A 21,485-nucleotide genomic window follows, 5' to 3' on the forward strand; every position below is an offset into this window, starting at 1 on the left:
CTCACCGTGTTCACAGTCAGTAAGTGTAATCACCGTGTTCACAGTCAGTGTGTGTACTCACTGTGTTCCCAGTCAGTGTGTGTACTCACTGTGTTCCCAGTCAGTGTGTGTACTCACTGTGTTCCCAGTCAGTGTGTGTACTCACTGTGTTACCAGTCAATGTGTGTACTCACCGTGTTCCCAGTCAATGTGTGTCCTCGTTATGTTCCCAGTCAGTGTGTGCACTCACCGTGTTCCCAGTCAGTGTGTGTACTCACCGTATTCCCAGTCAGTGTGTGTCCTCATTATGTTCCCAGTCAGTGTGTGTCCTCATTATGTTCCCAGTCAGTGTGTGCACTCACTGTGTTCCCAGTCAGTGTGTGCACTCACTGTGTTCCCAGTCAGTGTGTGCACTCACTGTGTTCCCAGTCAGTGTGTGTACTCACCGTATTCCCAGTCAGTGTGTGTCCTCGTTATGTTCCCAGTCAGTGTGTGTCCTCATTGTGTTCCCAGTCAGTGTGTGCACTCACTGTGTTCCCAGTCAGTGTGTGCACTCACTGTGTTCCCAGTCAGTGTGTGCACTCACTGTGTTCCCAGTCAGTGTGTGCACTCACTGTGTTCCCAGTCAGTGTGTGTACTCACTGTGTTCACAGTCAGTGTGTGTGGTCACTGTGTTCCCATTCAGTGTGTGTACTCACTGTGTTCCCAGTCAGTGTGTGTACTCACGGTGTTCCCAGTCAGTGTGTGTACTCACGGTGTTCCCAGTCAGTGTGTGTACTCACTGTGTTCCCAGTCAGTGTGTGGTCACCGTGTTCCCAGTCAGTAAGTGTACTCGCTGTGTTCCCAGTCAGTGTGTGGTCACAGTGTTCCCAGTCAGTGTGTGTACTCACCGTGTTCCCAGTCAGTGTGTGGTCACTGTGTTCCCAGTCAGTGTGTGTACTCACTGTGTTCCCAGTCAGTGTGTGGTCACTGTGTTCCCAGTCAGTGTGTGTACTCACTGTGTTCACAGTCAGTGTGTGTACTCACTGTGTTCCCAGTCAGTGTGTGTACTCACCGTGTTCACAGTCAGTGTGTGTACTCACCGTGTTCCCAGTCAGTGTGTGTACTCACTGTGTTCCCAGTCAGTGTGTGGTCACTGTGTTCCCAGTCAGTAAGTGTACTCACCGTGTTCACAGTCAGTAAGTGTAATCACCGTGTTCACAGTCAGTGTGTGTACTCACTGTGTTCCCAGTCAGTGTGTGTACTCACTGTGTTCCCAGTCAGTGTGTGTACTCACTGTGTTCCCAGTCAGTGTGTGTACTCACTGTGTTACCAGTCAATGTGTGTACTCACCGTGTTCCCAGTCAATGTGTGTCCTCGTTATGTTCCCAGTCAGTGTGTGCACTCACCGTGTTCCCAGTCAGTGTGTGTACTCACCGTATTCCCAGTCAGTGTGTGTCCTCATTATGTTCCCAGTCAGTGTGTGTCCTCATTATGTTCCCAGTCAGTGTGTGCACTCACTGTGTTCCCAGTCAGTGTGTGCACTCACTGTGTTCCCAGTCAGTGTGTGCACTCACTGTGTTCCCAGTCAGTGTGTGTACTCACCGTATTCCCAGTCAGTGTGTGTCCTCGTTATGTTCCCAGTCAGTGTGTGTCCTCATTGTGTTCCCAGTCAGTGTGTGCACTCACTGTGTTCCCAGTCAGTGTGTGCACTCACTGTGTTCCCAGTCAGTGTGTGCACTCACTGTGTTCCCAGTCAGTGTGTGTACTCACTGTGTTCCCAGCCAATGTCTGTATCCACTGTGAGCCCTGCCATTGTGTGTATTCATTGTATTCCCAGTCAGTGTGTGCACTCACTGTGTTCCCAGTCAGTGTGTGCACTCACTGTGTTCCCAGTCAGTGTGTGCACTCACTGTGTTCCCAGTCAGTGTGTGCACTCACTGTGTTCCCAGTCAGTGTGTGCACTCACTGTGTTCCCAGTCAGTGTGTGCACTCACTGTGTTCCCAGTCAGTGTGTGCACTCACTGTGTTACCAGTCAGTGTGTGCACTCACTGTGTTACCAGTCAGTGTGTGCACTCACTGTCTTCCCAGTCAGTGTGTGCACTCACCGTGTTCCCAGTCAGTGTGTGCACTCACTGTGTTCCCAGTCAGTGTGTGCACTCACTGTGTTCCCAGTCAGTGTGTGCACTCACTGTGTTCCCAGTCAGTGTGTGCACTCACTGTGTTCCCAGTCAGTGTGTGCACTCACTGTGTTACCAGTCAGTGTGTGCACTCACTGTGTTACCAGTCAGTGTGTGCACTCACTGTCTTCCCAGTCAGTGTGTGCACTCACCGTGTTCCCAGTCAGTGTGTGTACTCACCGTGTTCCCAGTCAGTGTGTGTACTCACCGTCTTCCCAGTCAGTGTGTGTCCTCGTTATGTTCCCAGTCAGTGTGTGGTCACTGTGTTCCCAGTCAGTGTGTGTACTCACTGTGTTCCCAGTCAGTGTGTGGTCACTGTGTTCCCAGTCAGTGTGTGTACTCACTGTGTTCACAGTCAGTGTGTGTACTCACTGTGTTCCCAGTCAGTGTGTGTACTCACCGTGTTCACAGTCAGTGTGTGTACTCACCGTGTTCCCAGTCAGTGTGTGTACTCACTGTGTTCCCAGTCAGTGTGTGGTCACTGTGTTCCCAGTCAGTGTGTGGTCACTGTGTTCCCAGTCAGTAAGTGTACTCACCGTGTTCACAGTCAGTAAGTGTAATCACCGTGTTCCCAGTCAGTGTGTGTACTCACTGTGTTCCCAGTCAGTGTGTGTACTCAGTGTTCCCAGTCAGTGTGTGTACTCACTGTGTTCCCAGTCAGTGTGTGTACTCACTGTGTTCCCAGTCAATGTGTGTACTCACCGTGTTCCCAGTCAATGTGTGTCCTCGTTATGTTCCCAGTCAGTGTGTGCACTCACCGTGTTCCCAGTCAGTGTGTGTACTCACCGTGTTCCCAGTCAGTGTGTGTACTCACCGTATTCCCAGTCAGTGTGTGTCCTCATTATGTTCCCAGTCAGTGTGTGTCCTCATTATGTTCCCAGTCAGTGTGTGCACTCACTGTGTTCCCAGTCAGTGTGTGCACTCACTGTGTTCCCAGTCAGTGTGTGCACTCACTGTGTTCCCAGTCAGTGTGTGCACTCACTGTGTTCCCAGTCAGTGTGTGCACTCACTGTGTTCCCAGTCAGTGTGTGCACTCACTGTGTTCCCAGTCAGTGTGTGTACTCACCATATTCCCAGTCAGTGTGTGTCCTCGTTATGTTCCCAGTCAGTGTGTGTCCTCATTGTGTTCCCAGTCAGTGTGTGCACTCACTGTGTTCCCAGTCAGTGTGTGCACTCACTGTGTTCCCAGTCAGTGTGTGCACTCACTGTGTTCCCAGTCAGTGTGTGCACTCACTGTGTTCCCAGTCAGTGTGTGTACTCACCGTGTTCCCAGTCAGTGTGTGTCCTCGTTATGTTCCCAGTCAGTGTGTGTCATCATTGTGTTCCCAGTCAGTGTGTGCACTCACTGTGTTCCCAGTCAGTGTGTGCACTCACTGTGTTCCCAGTCAGTGTGTGCACTCACTGTGTTCCCAGTCAGTGTGTGTACTCACTGTGTTCCCAGCCAATGTCTGTATCCACTGTGAGCCCTGCCATTGTGTGTATTCATTGTATTCCCAGTCAGTGTGTGTCCTCGTTATGTTCTCAGTCAGTGTGTGTACTCACTGTGTTCCCAGTCAGTGTGTGCAGTCACTGTGTTCCCAGTCAGTGTGTGTACTCACTGTGTTTCCAGTCAGTGTGTGTACTCACTGTGTTCCCAGTCAGTGTGTGCACTCACTGTGTTCCCAGTCAGTGTGTGCACTCACTGTGTTCCCAGTCAGTGTGTGCACTCACTGTGTTCCCAGTCAGTGTGTGCACTCACTGTGTTCCCAGTCAGTGTGTGCACTCACTGTCTTCCCAGTCTGTGTGTGCACTCACTGTCTTCCCAGTCAGTGTGTGTACTCACCGTGTTCCCAGTCAGTGTGTGTACTCACCGTCTTCCCAGTCAGTGTGTGTCCTCGTTATGTTCCCAGTCAGTGTGTGCACTCACTGTCTTCCCAGTCAGTGTGTGTACTCACTGTCTTCCCAGTCAGTGTGTGTCCTCGTTATGTTCCCAGCCAGTGTGTGTACTCACGATACTCCCAGTCAATGTGTGTATTCACTGGGAGCCCTGCGATTGTTTGTACTCAAATAGCAACGAACAGTACAGCACAGGAACAGGCCATTCAGCCCTCCAAGCCTGCGCTGATCTTGATGTCTGCCTAAATTAACACCTTCTGCACTTCCGGGGACCGTATCCCTCTTTTCCCATCCTATTCATGTATTTGTCAAGATGCCTCTTAAACGTCGCTATCGTACCTGCTTCCACCACCTCCCCCGGCAGCAAGTTCCAGGCACTTACCACCCTCTGTGTAAAGAATTTGCCTCACACATCCCCTCTAAACTTTGCCCCTCTCACCTTAAACCTATGTCGCCTAGTAACTGACTCTTCCACCCTGGGAAAAAGCTTCTGACTATCCACTCTGTCCATGCCACTCATAACTTTGTAAACCTCTATCATGTCGCCCCTCCACCTCCGTCGTTCCAGTGAAAACAATCTGAGTTTTTCCAACCTCTCCTCATAGCTAATGCCCTCCAGTCCAGGCAACATCCTGGTAAACCTTTTCTGTACCCTCTCCAAAGCCTCCACGTCCTTCTGGTAGTGTGGCGACCAGAATTGCACACAATATTAAGTGTGGCCTGACTAAAGTTCTGTACAGCTGCAGCATGACTTGCCAATTTTTATACTCTGTGCCCCGACCGATGAAGGCAAGCATGCCGTATGCCTTCTTGACTACCTTATCCACCTGCGTTGCCACTTTCAGTGACCTGTGGACCTGTACGCCCAGATCTCTCTGCCTGTCAATACTCCTAAGGGTTCTGCCATTTACTGTATACATCCCACCTGCATTAGACCTTCCAAAATGCATTACCTCACATTTGTCCGGATTAAGCTCCATCTGCCATTTCTCCGCCCAAGTCTCCAACCGATCTATATCCTGCTGTATCCTCTGACAATCCTCATCATTATCCGCAACTCCACCAACCTTTCTGTCGTCCGCAAACTTACTAATCAGACCAGCTACATTTTCCTCCAAATCATTTATATATACTACAAAGAGCAAAGGTCCCAGCACAGATCCCTGAGGAACACCACTAGTCACATCCCTCCATTCTGAAAAGCACCCTTCCACTGCTACCCTCTGTCTTCTGTATCCATCTTGCCAGTTCTGTATCCATCTTGCCAGCTCACCTCTGATCCTGTGTGACTTCACCTTTTGTACCAGTCTGCCATGAGGAACCTGGTCAAAGGCTTTACTGAAGTCCATATAGATAACATCCACTGCCCTTCCTTCATCAATCATCTTTGTCACTTCCTCAAAAAACTCAATCAAATTAGTGAGACACAACCTCCCCTTCACAAAACCATGCTGCCTCTCACTAATAAGTTCGTTTGTTTCCAAATGAGAGTAAATCCTGTCCCGAAGAATCCTCTCTAATCATTTCCCTACCTCTGACGTAAGGCTCACCGGCCTATAATTTCCTGGATTCTCCTTACTACCCTTCTTAAACAAAGGAACAACATTGGCTATTCTCCAGTTCTCTGGGACCTCACCTGCAGCCAATGAGGATGCAAAGATTTATTCCCTTGCCTCCCTCATTATTCTGGGGTAGATCCCATCAGGCCCTGGGGACTTATCTACCTTAATGCTCTGCAAGACACCCAACACCTCCTCCTTTTTGATAATGAGATGACTGAGACTATCTACACTCCCTTTCCTAGGCTCATCATCCACCAAGTCCTTCTCTTTGGTGAATACTGATGCAAAGTACTCATTTAGCACCTCGCCCATTTCCTCTGTCTCCATGCATAGATTCCCATCTCTGTCCTTGAGTGGGCCAACCCTTTCCCTGGCTACCCTCTTGCTCTTTATATATGTATAAAAAGCCTTGGGATTTTCCTTAATCCTGTTTGCCAATGACTTTTCATGACCCCTTTTTGCCTTCCTGACTCCTTGCTTAAGTTCCTTCCTGCTGTCTTTATATTCCTCAAGGGATTCGTCTGTTCCTCGCCTTCCAGCCCTTACAATTGCTTCCTTTTTCTTTTTGACTAGGCTCACATTATCCCGCGTTATCCAAGGTTCCCTAAACTTGCCAAACTTATCCTTCTTCCTCACAGGAACATGCTGGTCCTGGATTCTAATCAACTGACGTTTGAAAGACTCCCACATGTCAGATGTTGATTTACCCTCAAACAGCAGCCCCCAATCTAAATTCTTCAGTTCCTGCCTAATATTGTTATCATTAGCCTTCCCCCAATTTAGCACCTTCTCCCGAGGACTACTCTTATGCTTATCCACAAGTACCTTAAAACTTATGGAATTATGGTCACTGTTCCCGAAATGCACCCCTACTGAAACTTCGACCACCTGGCCGGGCTCATTCCCCAATACCAGGTCCAGTACGGCCCCATCCCTAGTTGGACTATCTACATACTGTTTCAAGAAGCCCTCCTGGATGCTCCTTACAAATTCTGCCCCATCCAAGCCCCTAGCACTAAGTGAGTCCCAGTCAATATAGGGGAAGTAAAAATCACCCACCACTACAACTCTGTTACCTTTCCATCTTTCCAAAATCTGTCTACATATCTGCTCCTCTCCCTCCCGCTGGCTGTTGGGAGGCTTGTAGAAAACCCCCAACATCGTGACTGCACCCTTCCTATTCCTGAGTTCCACCCATATTTCCTCGCTGCATGACCCCTCTGAGGTATCCTCCCGCAGTACAGCTGTGATAGTCTCCTTAACCAGTAATGCAACTCCCCCACCCCTTTTACATTCCCCTCTATCCCACCTGAAGCTTCTAAATCCTGGAACATTTAGCTGCCAATCCTGTCCTTCCCTCAACCAAGTCTTTGTAATAGCAACATCATATTTCCAAGTACTAATCCACGCTCTAAGTTCATCTGCCTTACTCATTGTGTTAACAGTCAATGTGTGTCCTCGCTATGTTCCCAGTCAGTGTCTGTTCTCACTGCATTCCCAGTTGGGGTACACTCACTGTGTTCCCAGTCAGTCTGTGTCCTCACTGTGTTCCCAACTAGTGTGTGTCCTCGCTATGTTCCCAAGCAGTGTATGTAATCACTGTGTTCCCAGTTGGTGTACACTCACTGTGTTACCATCAGTGTCTATAGTCACTATATATGCAGTCAGTGTGTGTATTTCCTGTGCTCCTAGACAGTGTGTATCCTAACTGTGTTCCCAGTTAGTGTGTGTACTCACTGTGTTCTCAATCAATGTATATATTCACTGTCCCTATGCATTTCCTTGTGTGTCTGTCAGGTGATTGTATTTTTGGATGACCTGAACATGCCAGCAGTCGAGCAGTATGGAGCACAGCCTCCACTTGAGCTGATCCGACAGTTCCTGGACCAGGGAGGGTTTTTCGACATTAAGAAGCTGAAATGGTTGGTATGTACATGCTTTGTTTTCCTGATGATCTGTTGCATAAAGTTCATGTACAATGCAGATATTTATAAAAGGAGACAGCAAAGAAGGAAGCTCTTCGATCCTTCAGTCCTGTGCCAGTAGTTTGAAAGAGCAATGGGACCCACTGCCACCCACTCTTTCCCCAGAGTCCTGCCGGTTTTTGTTTTCAAGTATTTGTGCAATTCTCTTTTGAATGTTGTGAATGAATCAGTTTCCATCACACTTTCAGACAGTGCAGTCCAGATCACATCTTGCTGTGTGAACAACATTCTCCTCATCAACCGTCTGTTTCTTTTTCCAACAACCTTAAACTTGTGTCCTCTGGTTATCAATCCACTGACCATTGGAAACTGTTTCTTCCTTTTTATTATATCGACTCTCTTTCTTAGAAACCCAGATCTAAGGAGAATAATTCCAGTCTCTCCATATAAATGAAACTTATCAGCTCAGGAGCATACTAGCCTTGGTTCTCAGTTCTTCTCTGTCCAGCGCCAGGTCTCAGTATTGGTCTCTGGTCTCTGGTCTCGGTTCTCGGTTTTGGGTCTTGTGTCTCGATCCCGGGTCACTGCTCTTGGTCTCGGGTCTCGGTCTCGGGAGTTGGGTCTCGATCTCGGGTCACTGCTCTTGGGTCTCGGTCTCTGGTCTAGGGTCTCGGTCTTGGCTCTCGATCTCGGGTCACTGCTCTCGGTCTCAGGTCTCGGTCTTGGGTCTCGATCGCGTGTCACTGCTCTCAGGTCTCGGGTCACTGCTCTCGGTCTCGGATCTTGGAACTCGGGTCTCCATCTTGGGTCTTGGGTCTCGATCTCAGGTCACTGCTCTCGGTCTCGGATCTTGGGACTCGGATCTCCATCTTGGGTCTTGGGTCTTGATCTCGGGTCACTGCTCTTGGTCTCGGATCTTGGGTCTTGGGTCTCCGTCTTGGGTCTTGATCTCGGGTCTCTGCCCTGGGGTCTCAGTTTTGGGTCTAGTGTCTCGATCTCGGGTCACTGCTCTCGGGACTCGGTCTTGGGTCTTGTGTCTCGGTGGTGGATCTTGTGTCTCGATCTCGGGTCACTGCTCTCGGGTCTTGGTCTTGGGTGTTGGGTCTCGATCTCGGGTCACTGCTCTCAGTCTCAGGTCTCGGTCATGGGTCTTGGGTCTCGATCTCGGGTCACTGCTCTTGGTCTCGGGTCTTGGTCTTAGGTCTCGATCTCGGGTCACTGCTCTCGGGTCTCGGTCTCAGGTCTCGGTCTTGGGTCTTGGGTCTCGATTTCGGGTCACTGCTCTCGGGTCTCGGTCTCGGTCTCAGGTCTCGGTCTTGGGTCTCGATCTCGGGTCACTGCTCTCGGTCTCGGTCTCAGGTCTCGGTCTCAGGTCACGGTCTCAGGTCTTGGGTCTTGATCTCGGGTCACTGTTCTCGGTCTTGGGTTTCGGTCTTGGGTCTCGGTCTTGGGTCTTGTGTCTCGATCTCGGGTCACTGTTCTCGGTCTCGGGTCTCGGTCTTGGGTCTTGTGTCTCGATCTCGGGTCACTGCTCGTTCTCGGATCTTGGGTCTCGGGTCTCAGTCTTGGGTCTTGTGTCTCGATCTCGGGTCACTGCTCTCGGGTCTCGGGTTTTGGTCTTGGGTGTTGGATCTTGATCTCGGGTCACTGCTCTCAGTCTCATGTCTCGGTCTTGGGTCTTGGGTCTCGATCTCGGGTCACTGCTCTCAGGTCTCGGGTCTCGGTCTTGGGTCTTGTGTCTCGATCTCGGGTCACTGCTCTCGGGTCTCGGGTCTTGGTCTTGGGTCTTGGGTCTCGATCTCGGGTCACTGCTCTGGGGACTCGGTCTTGGGTCTTGTGTCTCTGTCTTGGGTCACTGCTCTCGGTCTCGGGTCTCGGTCTTGGGTGTTGGGTCTCCATCTCGGGTCACTGCTCTTGGGTCTCGGGTCTCGGTCTTGGGTCTCGATCTCGGGTCACTGCTTTCAGTCTCGGTCTCGGTCTCGGGTCTCGGTCTTGGGTCACTGCTTTCAGTCTCGGGTCTCGGTCTTGGGTCACTGCTTTCAGTCTTGGGTCTCGGTCTTGGGTCTCGGTCTTGGGTCTCGGTCTTGGGTCTCGGTCTTGGGTCTCGGTCTTGGGTCTCGGTCTTGGGTCTTGTGTCTCGATCTCGGGTCACTGCTCTCGGGTCTCGGGTCTTGGTCTTGGGTGTTGGATCTCGATCTCGGGTCACTGCTCTCAGTCTCATGTCTCGGTCTTGGGTCTTGGGTCTCGATCTCGGGTCACTGCTCTCAGGTCTCGGGTCTCGGTCTTGGGTCTTGTGTCTCGATCTCGGGTCACTGCTCTCGGGTCTTGGTCTTGGGTCTTGGGTCTCGATCTCGGGTCACTGCTCTGGGGACTCGGTCTTGGGTCTTGTTTCTCTGTCTTGGGTCACTGCTCTCGGTCTCGGGTCTCGGTCATGGGTCTTGGGTCTCGATCTCGGGTCACTGCTCTTGGTCTCGGGTCTTGGTCTTAGGTCTCGATCTCGGGTCACTGCTCTCGGGTCTCGGTCTCAGGTCTCGGTCTTGGGTCTTGGGTCTCGATTTCGGGTCACTGCTCTCGGGTCTCGGTCTCGGTCTCAGGTCTCGGTCTTGGGTCTCGATCTCGGGTCACTGCTCTCGGTCTCGGTCTCAGGTCTCGGTCTCAGGTCTCGGTCTCAGGTCTTGGGTCTTGATCTCGGGTCACTGTTCTCGGTCTTGGGTTTCGGTCTTGGGTCTCGGTCTTGGGTCTTGTGTCTCGATCTCGGGTCACTGTTCTCGGTCTCGGGTCTCGGTCTTGGGTCTTGTGTCTCGATCTCGGGTCACTGCTCGTTCTCGGATCTTGGGTCTCGGGTCTCAGTCTTGGGTCTTGTGTCTCGATCTCGGGTCACTGCTCTCGGGTCTCGGGTTTTGGTCTTGGGTGTTGGATCTTGATCTCGGGTCACTGCTCTCAGTCTCATGTCTCGGTCTTGGGTCTTGGGTCTCGATCTCGGGTCACTGCTCTCAGGTCTCGGGTCTCGGTCTTGGGTCTTGTGTCTCGATCTCGGGTCACTGCTCTCGGGTCTCGGGTCTTGGTCTTGGGTCTTGGGTCTCGATCTCGGGTCACTGCTCTGGGGACTCGGTCTTGGGTCTTGTGTCTCTGTCTTGGGTCACTGCTCTCGGTCTCGGGTCTCGGTCTTGGGTGTTGGGTCTCCATCTCGGGTCACTGCTCTTGGGTCTCGGGTCTCGGTCTTGGGTCTCGATCTCGGGTCACTGCTTTCAGTCTCGGTCTCGGTCTCGGGTCTCGGTCTTGGGTCACTGCTTTCAGTCTCGGGTCTCGGTCTTGGGTCACTGCTTTCAGTCTTGGGTCTCGGTCTTGGGTCTCGGTCTTGGGTCTCGGTCTTGGGTCTCGGTCTTGGGTCTCGGTCTTGGGTCTCGGTCTTGGGTCTCGGTCTTGGGTCTCGGTCTTGGGTCTTGTGTCTCGATCTCGGGTCACTGCTCTCGGGTCTCGGGTCTTGGTCTTGGGTGTTGGATCTCGATCTCGGGTCACTGCTCTCAGTCTCATGTCTCGGTCTTGGGTCTTGGGTCTCGATCCCGGGTCACTGCTCTCAGGTCTCGGGTCTCGGTCTTGGGTCTTGTGTCTCGATCTCGGGTCACTGCTCTCGGGTCTTGGTCTTGGGTCTTGGGTCTCGATCTCGGGTCACTGCTCTGGGGACTCGGTCTTGGGTCTTGTTTCTCTGTCTTGGGTCACTGCTCTCGGTCTCGGGTCTCGGTCTCGGGTGTTGGGTCTCCATCTCGGGTCACTGCTCTTGGGTCTCGGGTCTCGGGATGGGTCTCGATCTCGGGTCACTGCTCTCGGTCTCGGGTCTCGGTCTCGGTCTTGGGTCACTGCTTTCGGTCTCGGTCTCAGTCTCAGGTCTCGGTCTTGGGTCTCGATCTTGGGTCACTGCTCTCGGTCTCGGGTCTCGGTCTCGGGTCTCGGTCTTGGGTCACTGCTCTCGGGTCTCGGGTCTTGGTCTTGGGTGTTGGATCTCAATCTCGGGTCACTGCTCTCGGGTCTCGGGTCTTGGTCTTGGGTCTCGATCTCGGGTCACTGCTCTGGGGAGTCGGTCTTGGGTCTTGTGTCTCTGTCTTGGGTCACTGCTCTCGGTCTCGGGTCTCAGTCTCGGGTGTTGGGTCTCCATCTCGGGTCACTGCTCTTGGGTCTCGGTCTTGGGTCTCGATCTCGGGTCACTGCTCTCGGTCTCGGGTCTCGGTCTCGGTCTCGGTCTCAGGTCTCGATCTTGGGTCACTGCTCTTGGTCTCGGGTCTCGGTCTCAGGTCTCGGTCTTGGGTCTTGGGTCTTGATCTCGGGTCACTGTTCTCGGTCTCGGGTCTCGGTCTTGGGTCTCGGTCTTGGGTCTCGATCTCGGGTCTATGCTCTCGGGTCTCGGGTCTCGGTCTTGGGTCTTGTGTCTCGATCTCGGGTCACTGCTCTGGGGACTCGGTCTTGGGTCTTGGGTCTCGATCTTGGGTCACTGCTCTGGGGACTCGGTCTTGGGTCTTGTGTCTTTGTCTTGGGTCACTGCTCTCAGGTCTCGGGTCTATGCTCTCGGGTCTCTGTCTTGGGTCTTGTGTCTCAATCTCGGGTCACTGCTCTCGGGTCTCGGGTCTTGGTCTTGGTCTTGGGTCTTGGGTCTCGATCTCGGGTCACTGCTCCCGGGTCTCGGGTCCCTGCTCTCGGGTCTCGGTCTTGGGTCTTGTGTCTCGATCTTGGGTCACTGCTCTCGGGTCTCGGGTCTTGGTCTTGGGTCTTGTGTCTCGATCTCGGGTCGCTGCTCTCAGTCTCAGGTCTTGGTCTTGGGTCTTGGGTCTCGATCTCGGGTCCCTGCTCTCGGTCCCGGGTCTTGGTCTTGGGTCTTGGGTCTCGATCTTGGGTCACTGCTCTCGGTCTCGGTCTTGGGTCTCGATCTTGGGTCACTGCTCTCGGTCTCGGGTCTCGGTCTCGGGTCTCGGTCTTGGGTCACTGCTCTCGGGTCTCGGGTCTTGGTCTTGGGTGTTGGATCTCAATCTCGGGTCACTGCTCTCGGGTCTCGGGTCTTGGTCTTGGGTCTCGATCTCGGGTCACTGCTCTGGGGAGTCGGTCTTGGGTCTTGTGTCTCTGTCTTGGGTCACTGCTCTCGGTCTCGGGTCTCAGTCTCGGGTGTTGGGTCTCCATCTCGGGTCACTGCTCTTGGGTCTCGGTCTTGGGTCTCGATCTCGGGTCACTGCTCTCGGTCTCGGGTCTCGGTCTCGGTCTCGGTCTCAGGTCTCGATCTTGGGTCACTGCTCTTGGTCTCGGGTCTCGGTCTCAGGTCTCGGTCTTGGGTCTTGGGTCTTGATCTCGGGTCACTGTTCTCGGTCTCGGGTCTCGGTCTTGGGTCTCGATCTCGGGTCTATGCTCTCGGGTCTCGGGTCTTGTGTCTCGATCTCGGGTCACTGCTCTGGGGACTCGGTCTTGGGTCTTGGGTCTCGATCTTGGGTCACTGCTCTGGGGACTCGGTCTTGGGTCTTGTGTCTTTGTCTTGGGTCACTGCTCTCAGGTCTCGGGTCTATGCTCTCGGGTCTCTGTCTTGGGTCTTGTGTCTCAATCTCGGGTCACTGCTCTCGGGTCTCGGGTCTTGGTCTTGGTCTTGGGTCTTGGGTCTCGATCTCGGGTCACTGCTCCCGGGTCTCGGGTCCCTGCTCTCGGGTCTCGGTCTTGGGTCTTGTGTCTCGATCTTGGGTCACTGCTCTCGGGTCTCGGGTCTTGGTCTTGGGTCTTGTGTCTCGATCTCGGGTCGCTGCTCTCAGTCTCAGGTCTTGGTCTTGGGTCTTGGGTCTCGATCTCGGGTCCCTGCTCTCGGTCCCGGGTCTTGGTCTTGGGTCTTGGGTCTCGATCTTGGGTCACTGCTCTCGGTCTCGGTCTTGGGTCTCGATCTCGGGTCACTGCTCTCGGTCTCGGGTCTCGGTCTCAGGTCTCGGTCTTGGGTATTGGGTCTCGATCTCGGGTCACTGCTTTCGATCTCGGGTCTCGGTCTCAGGTCTCGGTCTTGGGTATTGGGTCTCGATCTCGGGTCACTGCTTTCGATCTCGGGTCTCGGTCTCGGTCTCAGTCTTGGGTCTTGGGTCTCGATCTCGGGTCACTGCTCTCGGTCTCGGGTCTCGGTCTTGGGTCTCGAGTCTCGGTGTTGGGTCTCGGTGTTGGGTCTTGTGTCTCGATCTCGGGTCACTGCTCGTTCTCGGATCTTGGGTCTCGGTTCTCAGTCTTGGGTCTTGTGTCTCGATCTCGTGTCACTGCTCTTGGGTCTCGGTCTTGGGTCTTGTGACTCGATCGCGGGTCTCTACTCTTGAGTCTCGGTCTTGGGTCTTGTGTCGTGTCTCTATCTTGGGTCACTGCTCTCGGGTCTCGGTCTTGGGTCTTGTGTCTCGATCTTGGGTCACTGCTCTCGGGTCTCGGTCTTGGGTCTTGTATCTTGTGTCTCTATCTCGGGTCACTGCTCTCAGGTCTCGGGTCGCTGCTCTTGGGTTTCGGTCTTGGGTCTTGTGTCTCGATCTCGGGTCACTGCTCTCGGTCTCGCGTCTTGGTCTTGGGTCTTGGGTCTCGATCTCGGGTCACTGCTCTCGGTCTCGCGTCTTGGTCTTGGGTCTTGGGTCTCGATCTCGGATCACTGCTCTCGGTCTCGCGTCTTGGTCTTGGGTCTTGGGTCTCGATCTCGGATCACTGCTCTCGGTCTCGGGTCCTGGTCTTGGGTCTCTGCTCCCGGGTCTCGGGTCTCGGTCTTGGGTCTCTGCTCTCGGGTCTTGGCTGTCGGTGTTGTGCCTCGGTCTCGGGTCTCGTTCTAGGATCTCGGTCTCGGTCTCAGACCTTAGGTCTCGGGACTCGTTCTTGGGTTTCGGGCGTCAAGTCTCAGGTCTAAGGTCAGTCTTGGGTCACGGGTATCAGTCTCAGGTCTCAGTGTTGGTTCTCAGTTCTCCGGCCTCAGGTCTCGAACTTTTGGTCTCGAGCCTCGGGTCTCAGGCATCGGATCTTGGTCTTAGGTTTTGGTTCTTAGGTCTTGGCCTTGGGTCTCGGGCCTCAGATCTCAGGTCTTGGGTCTTGAGCCTTTGGCCTCCATTCTCGGGTCTCAGGCCTCAGATCTTGGGTCGCAGATCTCGGGTCTTGTGCAGCAGGAGCATGCACAAGGAGGCCTTTTGGGCCCAAGTTGGATATCTCCTTGCATATTTTACCTTCTGGTGCCCAACCCACAATAATAGTCTGAACCTGCAGATGGACGCAATTCCTTCCCACCTTACCCCTTTAGCTTGCCACTGAAGCTCCCATCAGCCTACCTGCCGCTGGGGGATGGGCAATCTGCCTCTGTAGGGAGCTCAGTGTTCTGTTCCTTTCTTCTCGGGCATGATCGTCTTGTACAGGGACAGTGAAGGCCCCATCCCTGAGAGGGCTTTCCAGGGAAACTCCCAGTGAAGACCAAGACCCTGGATGCCAGGTGTCAGCCTCATTTACAGCTGGTCACTACACTCCAGTGAGGATGGGATGGTGACAGAATGGCCTCTTTGCATTCATTCAGCATTGAGAGGGTTTCTTGTGGGCCGTAGTTTACATCCATAGTATAAGATGCTCCAGGTGTGTGACTATGTCTCACAGTATTTCTCCTGCTCCTTCCCCTCCCTGCGATGCTCAGCGTGTGGAGGACGTGACCCTAGTTGCAGCGTGTGCTCCCCCGGGTGGTGCTCGCACTGAGCTCAACCAACGACTGCTCAAACACTTCTGCATCTTCACCCTGCCTCAGCCATCTACCACATCACTGCAGCACATTTTCCAGGTAAGACGTCAGCTCAATACCAATAACCGGGCAAAGCACAGGGTTAGATACAGAGTAAAGCTCCCTCGACACTGTCCCATCAAACACTCCCAGGACAGATACAGCACGGGGTTAGATACAGAGTAAAGCTCCCTCGACACTGTCCCATCAAACACTCCCAGGACAGATACAGCACAGGGTTAGATACAGAGTAAAGCTCCCTCGACACTGTCCCATCAAACACCCCCAGGACAGATACAGCACAGGGTTAGATACAGAGTAAAGCTCCCTCGACACTGTCCCATCAAACACTCCCAAGACAGATACAGCACAGGGTTAGATACAGAGTAAAACTCCCTCTACACTGTCCCATCAAACACTCCCAGGACAGGTACAGCACGGGGTTAGATACAGAGTAAAGCTCCCTCAACACTGTCCCATCAAACACTCCCAGGACAGGTACAGCACGGGGTTAGATACAGAGTAAAGCTCCCTCGACACTGTCCCATCAAACACTCCCAGGACAGATACAGCACAGGGTTAGATACAGAGTAGCCAAAAGACTTGCAGGTTGATAGGTAAATTGGCCATTATAAATTGTCACTAATATAGGTAGGTGGTAGGGAAATGTAGGGACAGGTGGGGATGTTTGGTAGGAATATGGGATTAGTGTAGGATTAGTATAAATGGGTGGTTGATGTTCGGCACAGACTCGGTGGGCCGAAGGGCCTGTTTCAGTGCTGTATCTCTAATCTAAAATCTAATCTAAAGCTCCCTCGACACTGTCCCATCAAACACTCCCAGGACAGATACAGCACAGGGTTAGATACAGAGTAAAGCTCCTTCTACACTGTCCCATCAAACACTCCCAGGACAGGTACAGCACAGGGTTAGATACAGGGTAAAGCTCCCTCGACACTGTCCCATCAAACACTCCCAGGACAGATACAGCACAGGGTTAGATACAGAGTAAAGCTCCCTCGACACTGTCCCATCAAACACTCCCAGGACAGATACAGCACGGGGTTAGATACAGGGTAAAGCTCCCTCGACACTGTCCCATCAAACACTCCCAGGACAGATACAGCACGGGGTTAGAAACAGAATAAAGCTCCCTCTACACTGTCCCATCAAACACTCCCAGGACAGATACAGCACGGGGTTAGATACAGAGTAAAGCTCCCTCTACACTGTCCTTTCAAACACTCACAGGACAGATACAGCACGGGGTTAGATACAGGGTAAAACTCCCTCGACACTGTCCCATCAAACACTCCCAGGACAGATACAACACGGGGTTAGATACAGAGTAAAGCTCCCTCGACACTGTCCCATCAAACACCCCCAGGACAGATACAGCACGGGGTTAGATACAGAGTAAAACTCCCTCTACACTGTCCCCATCAAACACTCCCAGGACAGGTACAGCACGGGGTTAGATACAGAGTAAAACTCCCTCGACACTGTCCCATCAAACACTCCCAGGACAGATACAGCACGGGGTTAGATACAGAGTAAAGCTCCCTCGACACTGTCCCATCAAACACTCCCAGGACAGATACAGCACGGTGTTAGATACAGAGTGAAGCTCCCTCTACACTGTCCCATCAAACACTCCCAGGACAGGTACAGCACGGGGTTAGATACAGAGTAAAGCTCCCTCAACACTGTCCCATCAAACACCCCCAGGACAGATACAGCACGGGGTTAGATACAGAGTAAAACTCCCTCGACACTGTCCCATCAAACACTCCCAGGACAGATACAGCACAGGGTTAGATACAGAGTAGCCAAAAGACTTGCAGGTTGATAGGTAAATTGGCCATTATAAATTGTCACTAATATAGGTAGGTGGTAGGGAAATGTAGGGACAGGTGGGGATGTTTGGTAGGAATATGGGATTAGTGTAGGATTAGTATAAATGGGTGGTTGATGTTCGGCACAGACTCGGTGGGCCGAAGGGCCTGTTTCAGTGCTGTATCTCTAATCTAAAATCTAATCTAAAGCTCCCTCGACACTGTCCCATCAAACACTCCCAGGACAGATACAGCACAGGGTTAGATACAGAGTAAAGCTCCTTCTACACTGTCCCATCAAACACTCCCAGGACAGGTACAGCACAGGGTTAGATACAGGGTAAAGCTCCCTCGACACTGTCCCATCAAACACTCCCAGGACAGATACAGCACAGGGTTAGATACAGAGTAAAGCTCCCTCGACACTGTCCCATCAAACACTCCCAGGACAGATACAGCACGGGGTTAGATACAGGGTAAAGCTCCCTCGACACTGTCCCATCAAACACTCCCAGGACAGATACAGCACGGGGTTAGAAACAGAATAAAGCTCCCTCTACACTGTCCCATCAAACACTCCCAGGACAGATACAGCACGGGGTTAGATACAGAGTAAAGCTCCCTCTACACTGTCCTTTCAAACACTCACAGGACAGATACAGCACGGGGTTAGATACAGGGTAAAACTCCCTCGACACTGTCCCATCAAACACTCCCAGGACAGATACAACACGGGGTTAGATACAGAGTAAAGCTCCCTCGACACTGTCCCATCAAACACCCCCAGGACAGATACAGCACGGGGTTAGATACAGAGTAAAACTCCCTCTACACTGTCCCCATCAAACACTCCCAGGACAGGTACAGCACGGGGTTAGATACAGAGTAAAACTCCCTCGACACTGTCCCATCAAACACTCCCAGGACAGATACAGCACGGGGTTAGATACAGAGTAAAGCTCCCTCGACACTGTCCCATCAAACACTCCCAGGACAGATACAGCACGGTGTTAGATACAGAGTGAAGCTCCCTCTACACTGTCCCATCAAACACTCCCAGGACAGATACAACACGGGGTTAGATACAGAGTAAAGCTCCCTCGACACTGTCCCATCAAACACCCCCAGGACAGATACAGCACGGGGTTAGATACAGAGTAAAACTCCCTCTACACTGTCCCCATCAAACACTCCCAGGACAGGTACAGCACGGGGTTAGATACAGAGTAAAGCTCCCTCGACACTGTCCCATCAAACACCCCCAGGACAGATACAGCACGGGGTTAGATACAGAGTAAAACTCCCTCTACACTGTCCCATCAAACACTCCCAGGACAGATACAACACGGGGTTAGATACAGAGTAAAGCTCCCTCGACACTGTCCCATCAAACACTCCCAGGACAGATACAGCACGGGGTTAGATACAGAGTAAAACTCCCTCGACACTGTCCCATCAAACACTCCCAGGACAGATACAGCACGGGGTTAGATACAGAGTAAAGCTCCCTCGACACTGTCCCATCAAACACTCCCAGGACAGATACAGCACGGGGTTAGATACAGAGTAAAGCTCCCTCTACACTGTCCCATCAAACACTCCCAGGACAGATACAGCACTGGGTTAGATACAGAGTAAAGCTCCCTCGACACTGTCCCATCAAACACTCCCAGGACAGATACAGCACGGGGTTAGATACAGAGTAAAGCTCCCTCTACACTGTCCCATCAAACACTCCCAGGACAGATACAGCACGGGGTTAGATACAGAGTAAAGCTCCCTCGACACTGTCCCATAAAACTCTCCCAGGACAGATACAGCACGGGGTTAGATACAGAATAAAGCTCCCTCGACACTGTCCCATCAAACACTCCCAGGACAGATACAGCACGGGGTTAGATACAGAGTAAAACTCCCTCGACACTGTCCCATCAAACACTCCCAGAACAGATACAGCACGGGGTTAGATACAGAGTAAAGCTCCCTCGACACTGTCCTATCAAACACTCCCAGGACAGATACAGCACGGGGTTAGATACAGAGTAAAGCTCCCTCTACACTGTACACTGTCCCATAAAACACTCCCAGGACAGATACAGCACGGGGTTAGATACAGAGTAAAGCTCCCTCTACACTGTCCCATAAAACACTCCCAGGACAGATACAGCACGGGGTGAGATACAGAGTAAAGCTCCCTCTACACTGTCCCATCAAACACTCCCAGGACAGATACAGCACGGGGTTAGATACGGAGTAAAGCTCCCTCTACACTGTCCCATCAAACACTCCCAGGACAGATACAACACGGGGTTAGATACAGAGTAAAGCTCCCTCGACACTGTCCTATCAAACACTCCCAGGACAGATACAGCACGGGGTTAGATACAGAGTAAAGCTCCCTCGACACTGTCCCATAAAACACTCCCAGGACAGATACAGCACGGGGTTAGATACAGAGTAAATCTCCCTCGACACTGTCCCATAAAACACTCCCAGGACAGATACAGCACGGGGTGAGATACAGAGTAAAGCTCCCTCCACACTGTCCCATCAAACACTCCCAGGACAGATACAGCACGGGGTTAGATACAGAGTAAAGCTCCCTCTACACTGTCCCATCAAACACTCCCAGGATAGGTACAGCACGGGGTTAGATACAGAATAAAGCTGCCTCTACACTGTCCCATCAAACAGGGGTTAGATACAAAATAAAGCTCCCTCTACACTGTACACTGTCCCATCAAACACTCCCAGGACAGATACAGCACAGGGTTAGATACAGAATAAAGCTGCCTCTACACTGTCCCATCAAACAGGGGTTAGATACAAAATAAAGCTCCCTCTACACTGTACACTGTCCCATCAAACACTCCCAGGACAGATACAGCACAGGGTTAGATACAGAGTAAAGCTCCCTCTACACTGTCCCATCAAACACTCCCAGGACAGGGACAGCACGGGGTAAGATACAGAATAAAGCTCCCTCTACACTGTCCCATCAAACACTCCCAGGACAGATACAGCACGGGGTTAGATACAGAATAAAGCTGCCTCTACACTGTCCCCAAATACTCACAGGGCAGGTAGAGCATGGGTACTAATAACAGGCTTAGCAAATAACAGACCACTATGGGCCAATTAATGTTAAATTTGGCATGTGAGCAGTGTACCTCAGGCAATCCTGCTGGAATGTTTGTTTCTTCAGGTGCAAATCGGCTGTCATCTGGAGAGACGAAACTTCATGCCCGTTGTGCGGAAATGCCGAGAGCTGTTAGTAATGGCTGCCATTACCATTTACTACAAAATGTGTCGTCAGATGTTGCCCACTCCAGTCAAGCCCCACTATACTTTCAACATGCGGGACCTCGCTAAGGTAAGAAATTCAACTTGCTTTATCACTACATGACACTATACTGGTAAAACTCCAGCTTACTGTATCACTACATCATCCTGATGCTGGTTATTAGTCCAGCTTACTGCATTACTACATCACACTGATACTGTTAATACTCCAGCTTACTGCATTACTACATCACACTGATACTGTTAATACTCCAGCTTACTGTATTACTACATCACACTGATACTGGTTAATACTCCAGCTTACTGTATTACTACATCACACTGATACTGGTTAATACTCCAGCTTCCTGGATCTCTATATCATACTGATACTGTTAATACTCCAGCTTACTGTATCACTACATCATACTGATACTGGTTAATCCTCCAGCTTACTGTATCAGTACATCACATTGATACTGGTTAATACTCCAGCTTATTGTATCACTACATCACACTGATACTGGTTAATACTCCAGCTTACTGCATTACTACATCACACTGATACTGTTAATACTCCAGCTTACTGTATTACTACATCACACTGATACTGGTTAATACTCCAGCTTCCTGGATCTCTATATCATACTGATACTGTTAATACTCCAGCTTACTGTATCACTACATCATACTGATACTGGTTAATCCTCCAGCTTACTGTATCAGTACATCACATTGATACTGGTTAATACTCCAGCTTATTGTATCACTACATCACACTGATACTGTTAATACTCCAGCTTACTGTATTACTACATCACACTGATACTGGTTAATGATCCAGCTTACTGTATCACTACATCATATTGACACTGTTAATACTCCAGCATACTGTATCACTACATCACATTGATATTGGTTAATACTCCAGCTTATTGTATCAACATACTGATACTGGTTAATCCTCCAGCTTACTGTATTACTACATCACACTGATACTGGTTAATACTCCAGCTTATTGTATCACTACATCACACTGATACTGGTTAATACTCCAGCTTACTGTATTACTACATCACATTAATAATGGTTAATACTCCAGCTTACTGTATGACTACATCACACTGATACTGGT

At 51.5% G+C, this 21,485-nt stretch overlaps 1 protein-coding gene across 1 annotated transcript in view; it reads left to right on the plus strand.

Annotated features, from left to right (window-relative positions):
* LOC137367175 (dynein axonemal heavy chain 6-like) overlaps positions 1-21,186 on the plus strand; it is a 1,370,791-nt gene extending 1,349,605 nt beyond the window's left edge. Inside the window, exons 49-52 of the mRNA XM_068028611.1 lie at positions 7,374-7,502; positions 15,153-15,293; positions 20,274-20,441; positions 21,151-21,186. Coding sequence (XP_067884712.1) covers positions 7,374-7,502; positions 15,153-15,293; positions 20,274-20,441; positions 21,151-21,186 — 474 coding nt within the window. The remainder of the gene's footprint in view (positions 1-7,373; positions 7,503-15,152; positions 15,294-20,273; positions 20,442-21,150) is intronic.
* The last annotated feature ends 299 nt before the right edge of the window (positions 21,187-21,485 follow it).

Source organism: Heterodontus francisci, chromosome 3 (genome assembly GCF_036365525.1).
Source record: "Heterodontus francisci isolate sHetFra1 chromosome 3, sHetFra1.hap1, whole genome shotgun sequence".
Classification (NCBI taxonomy): domain Eukaryota; kingdom Metazoa; phylum Chordata; class Chondrichthyes; order Heterodontiformes; family Heterodontidae; genus Heterodontus; species Heterodontus francisci.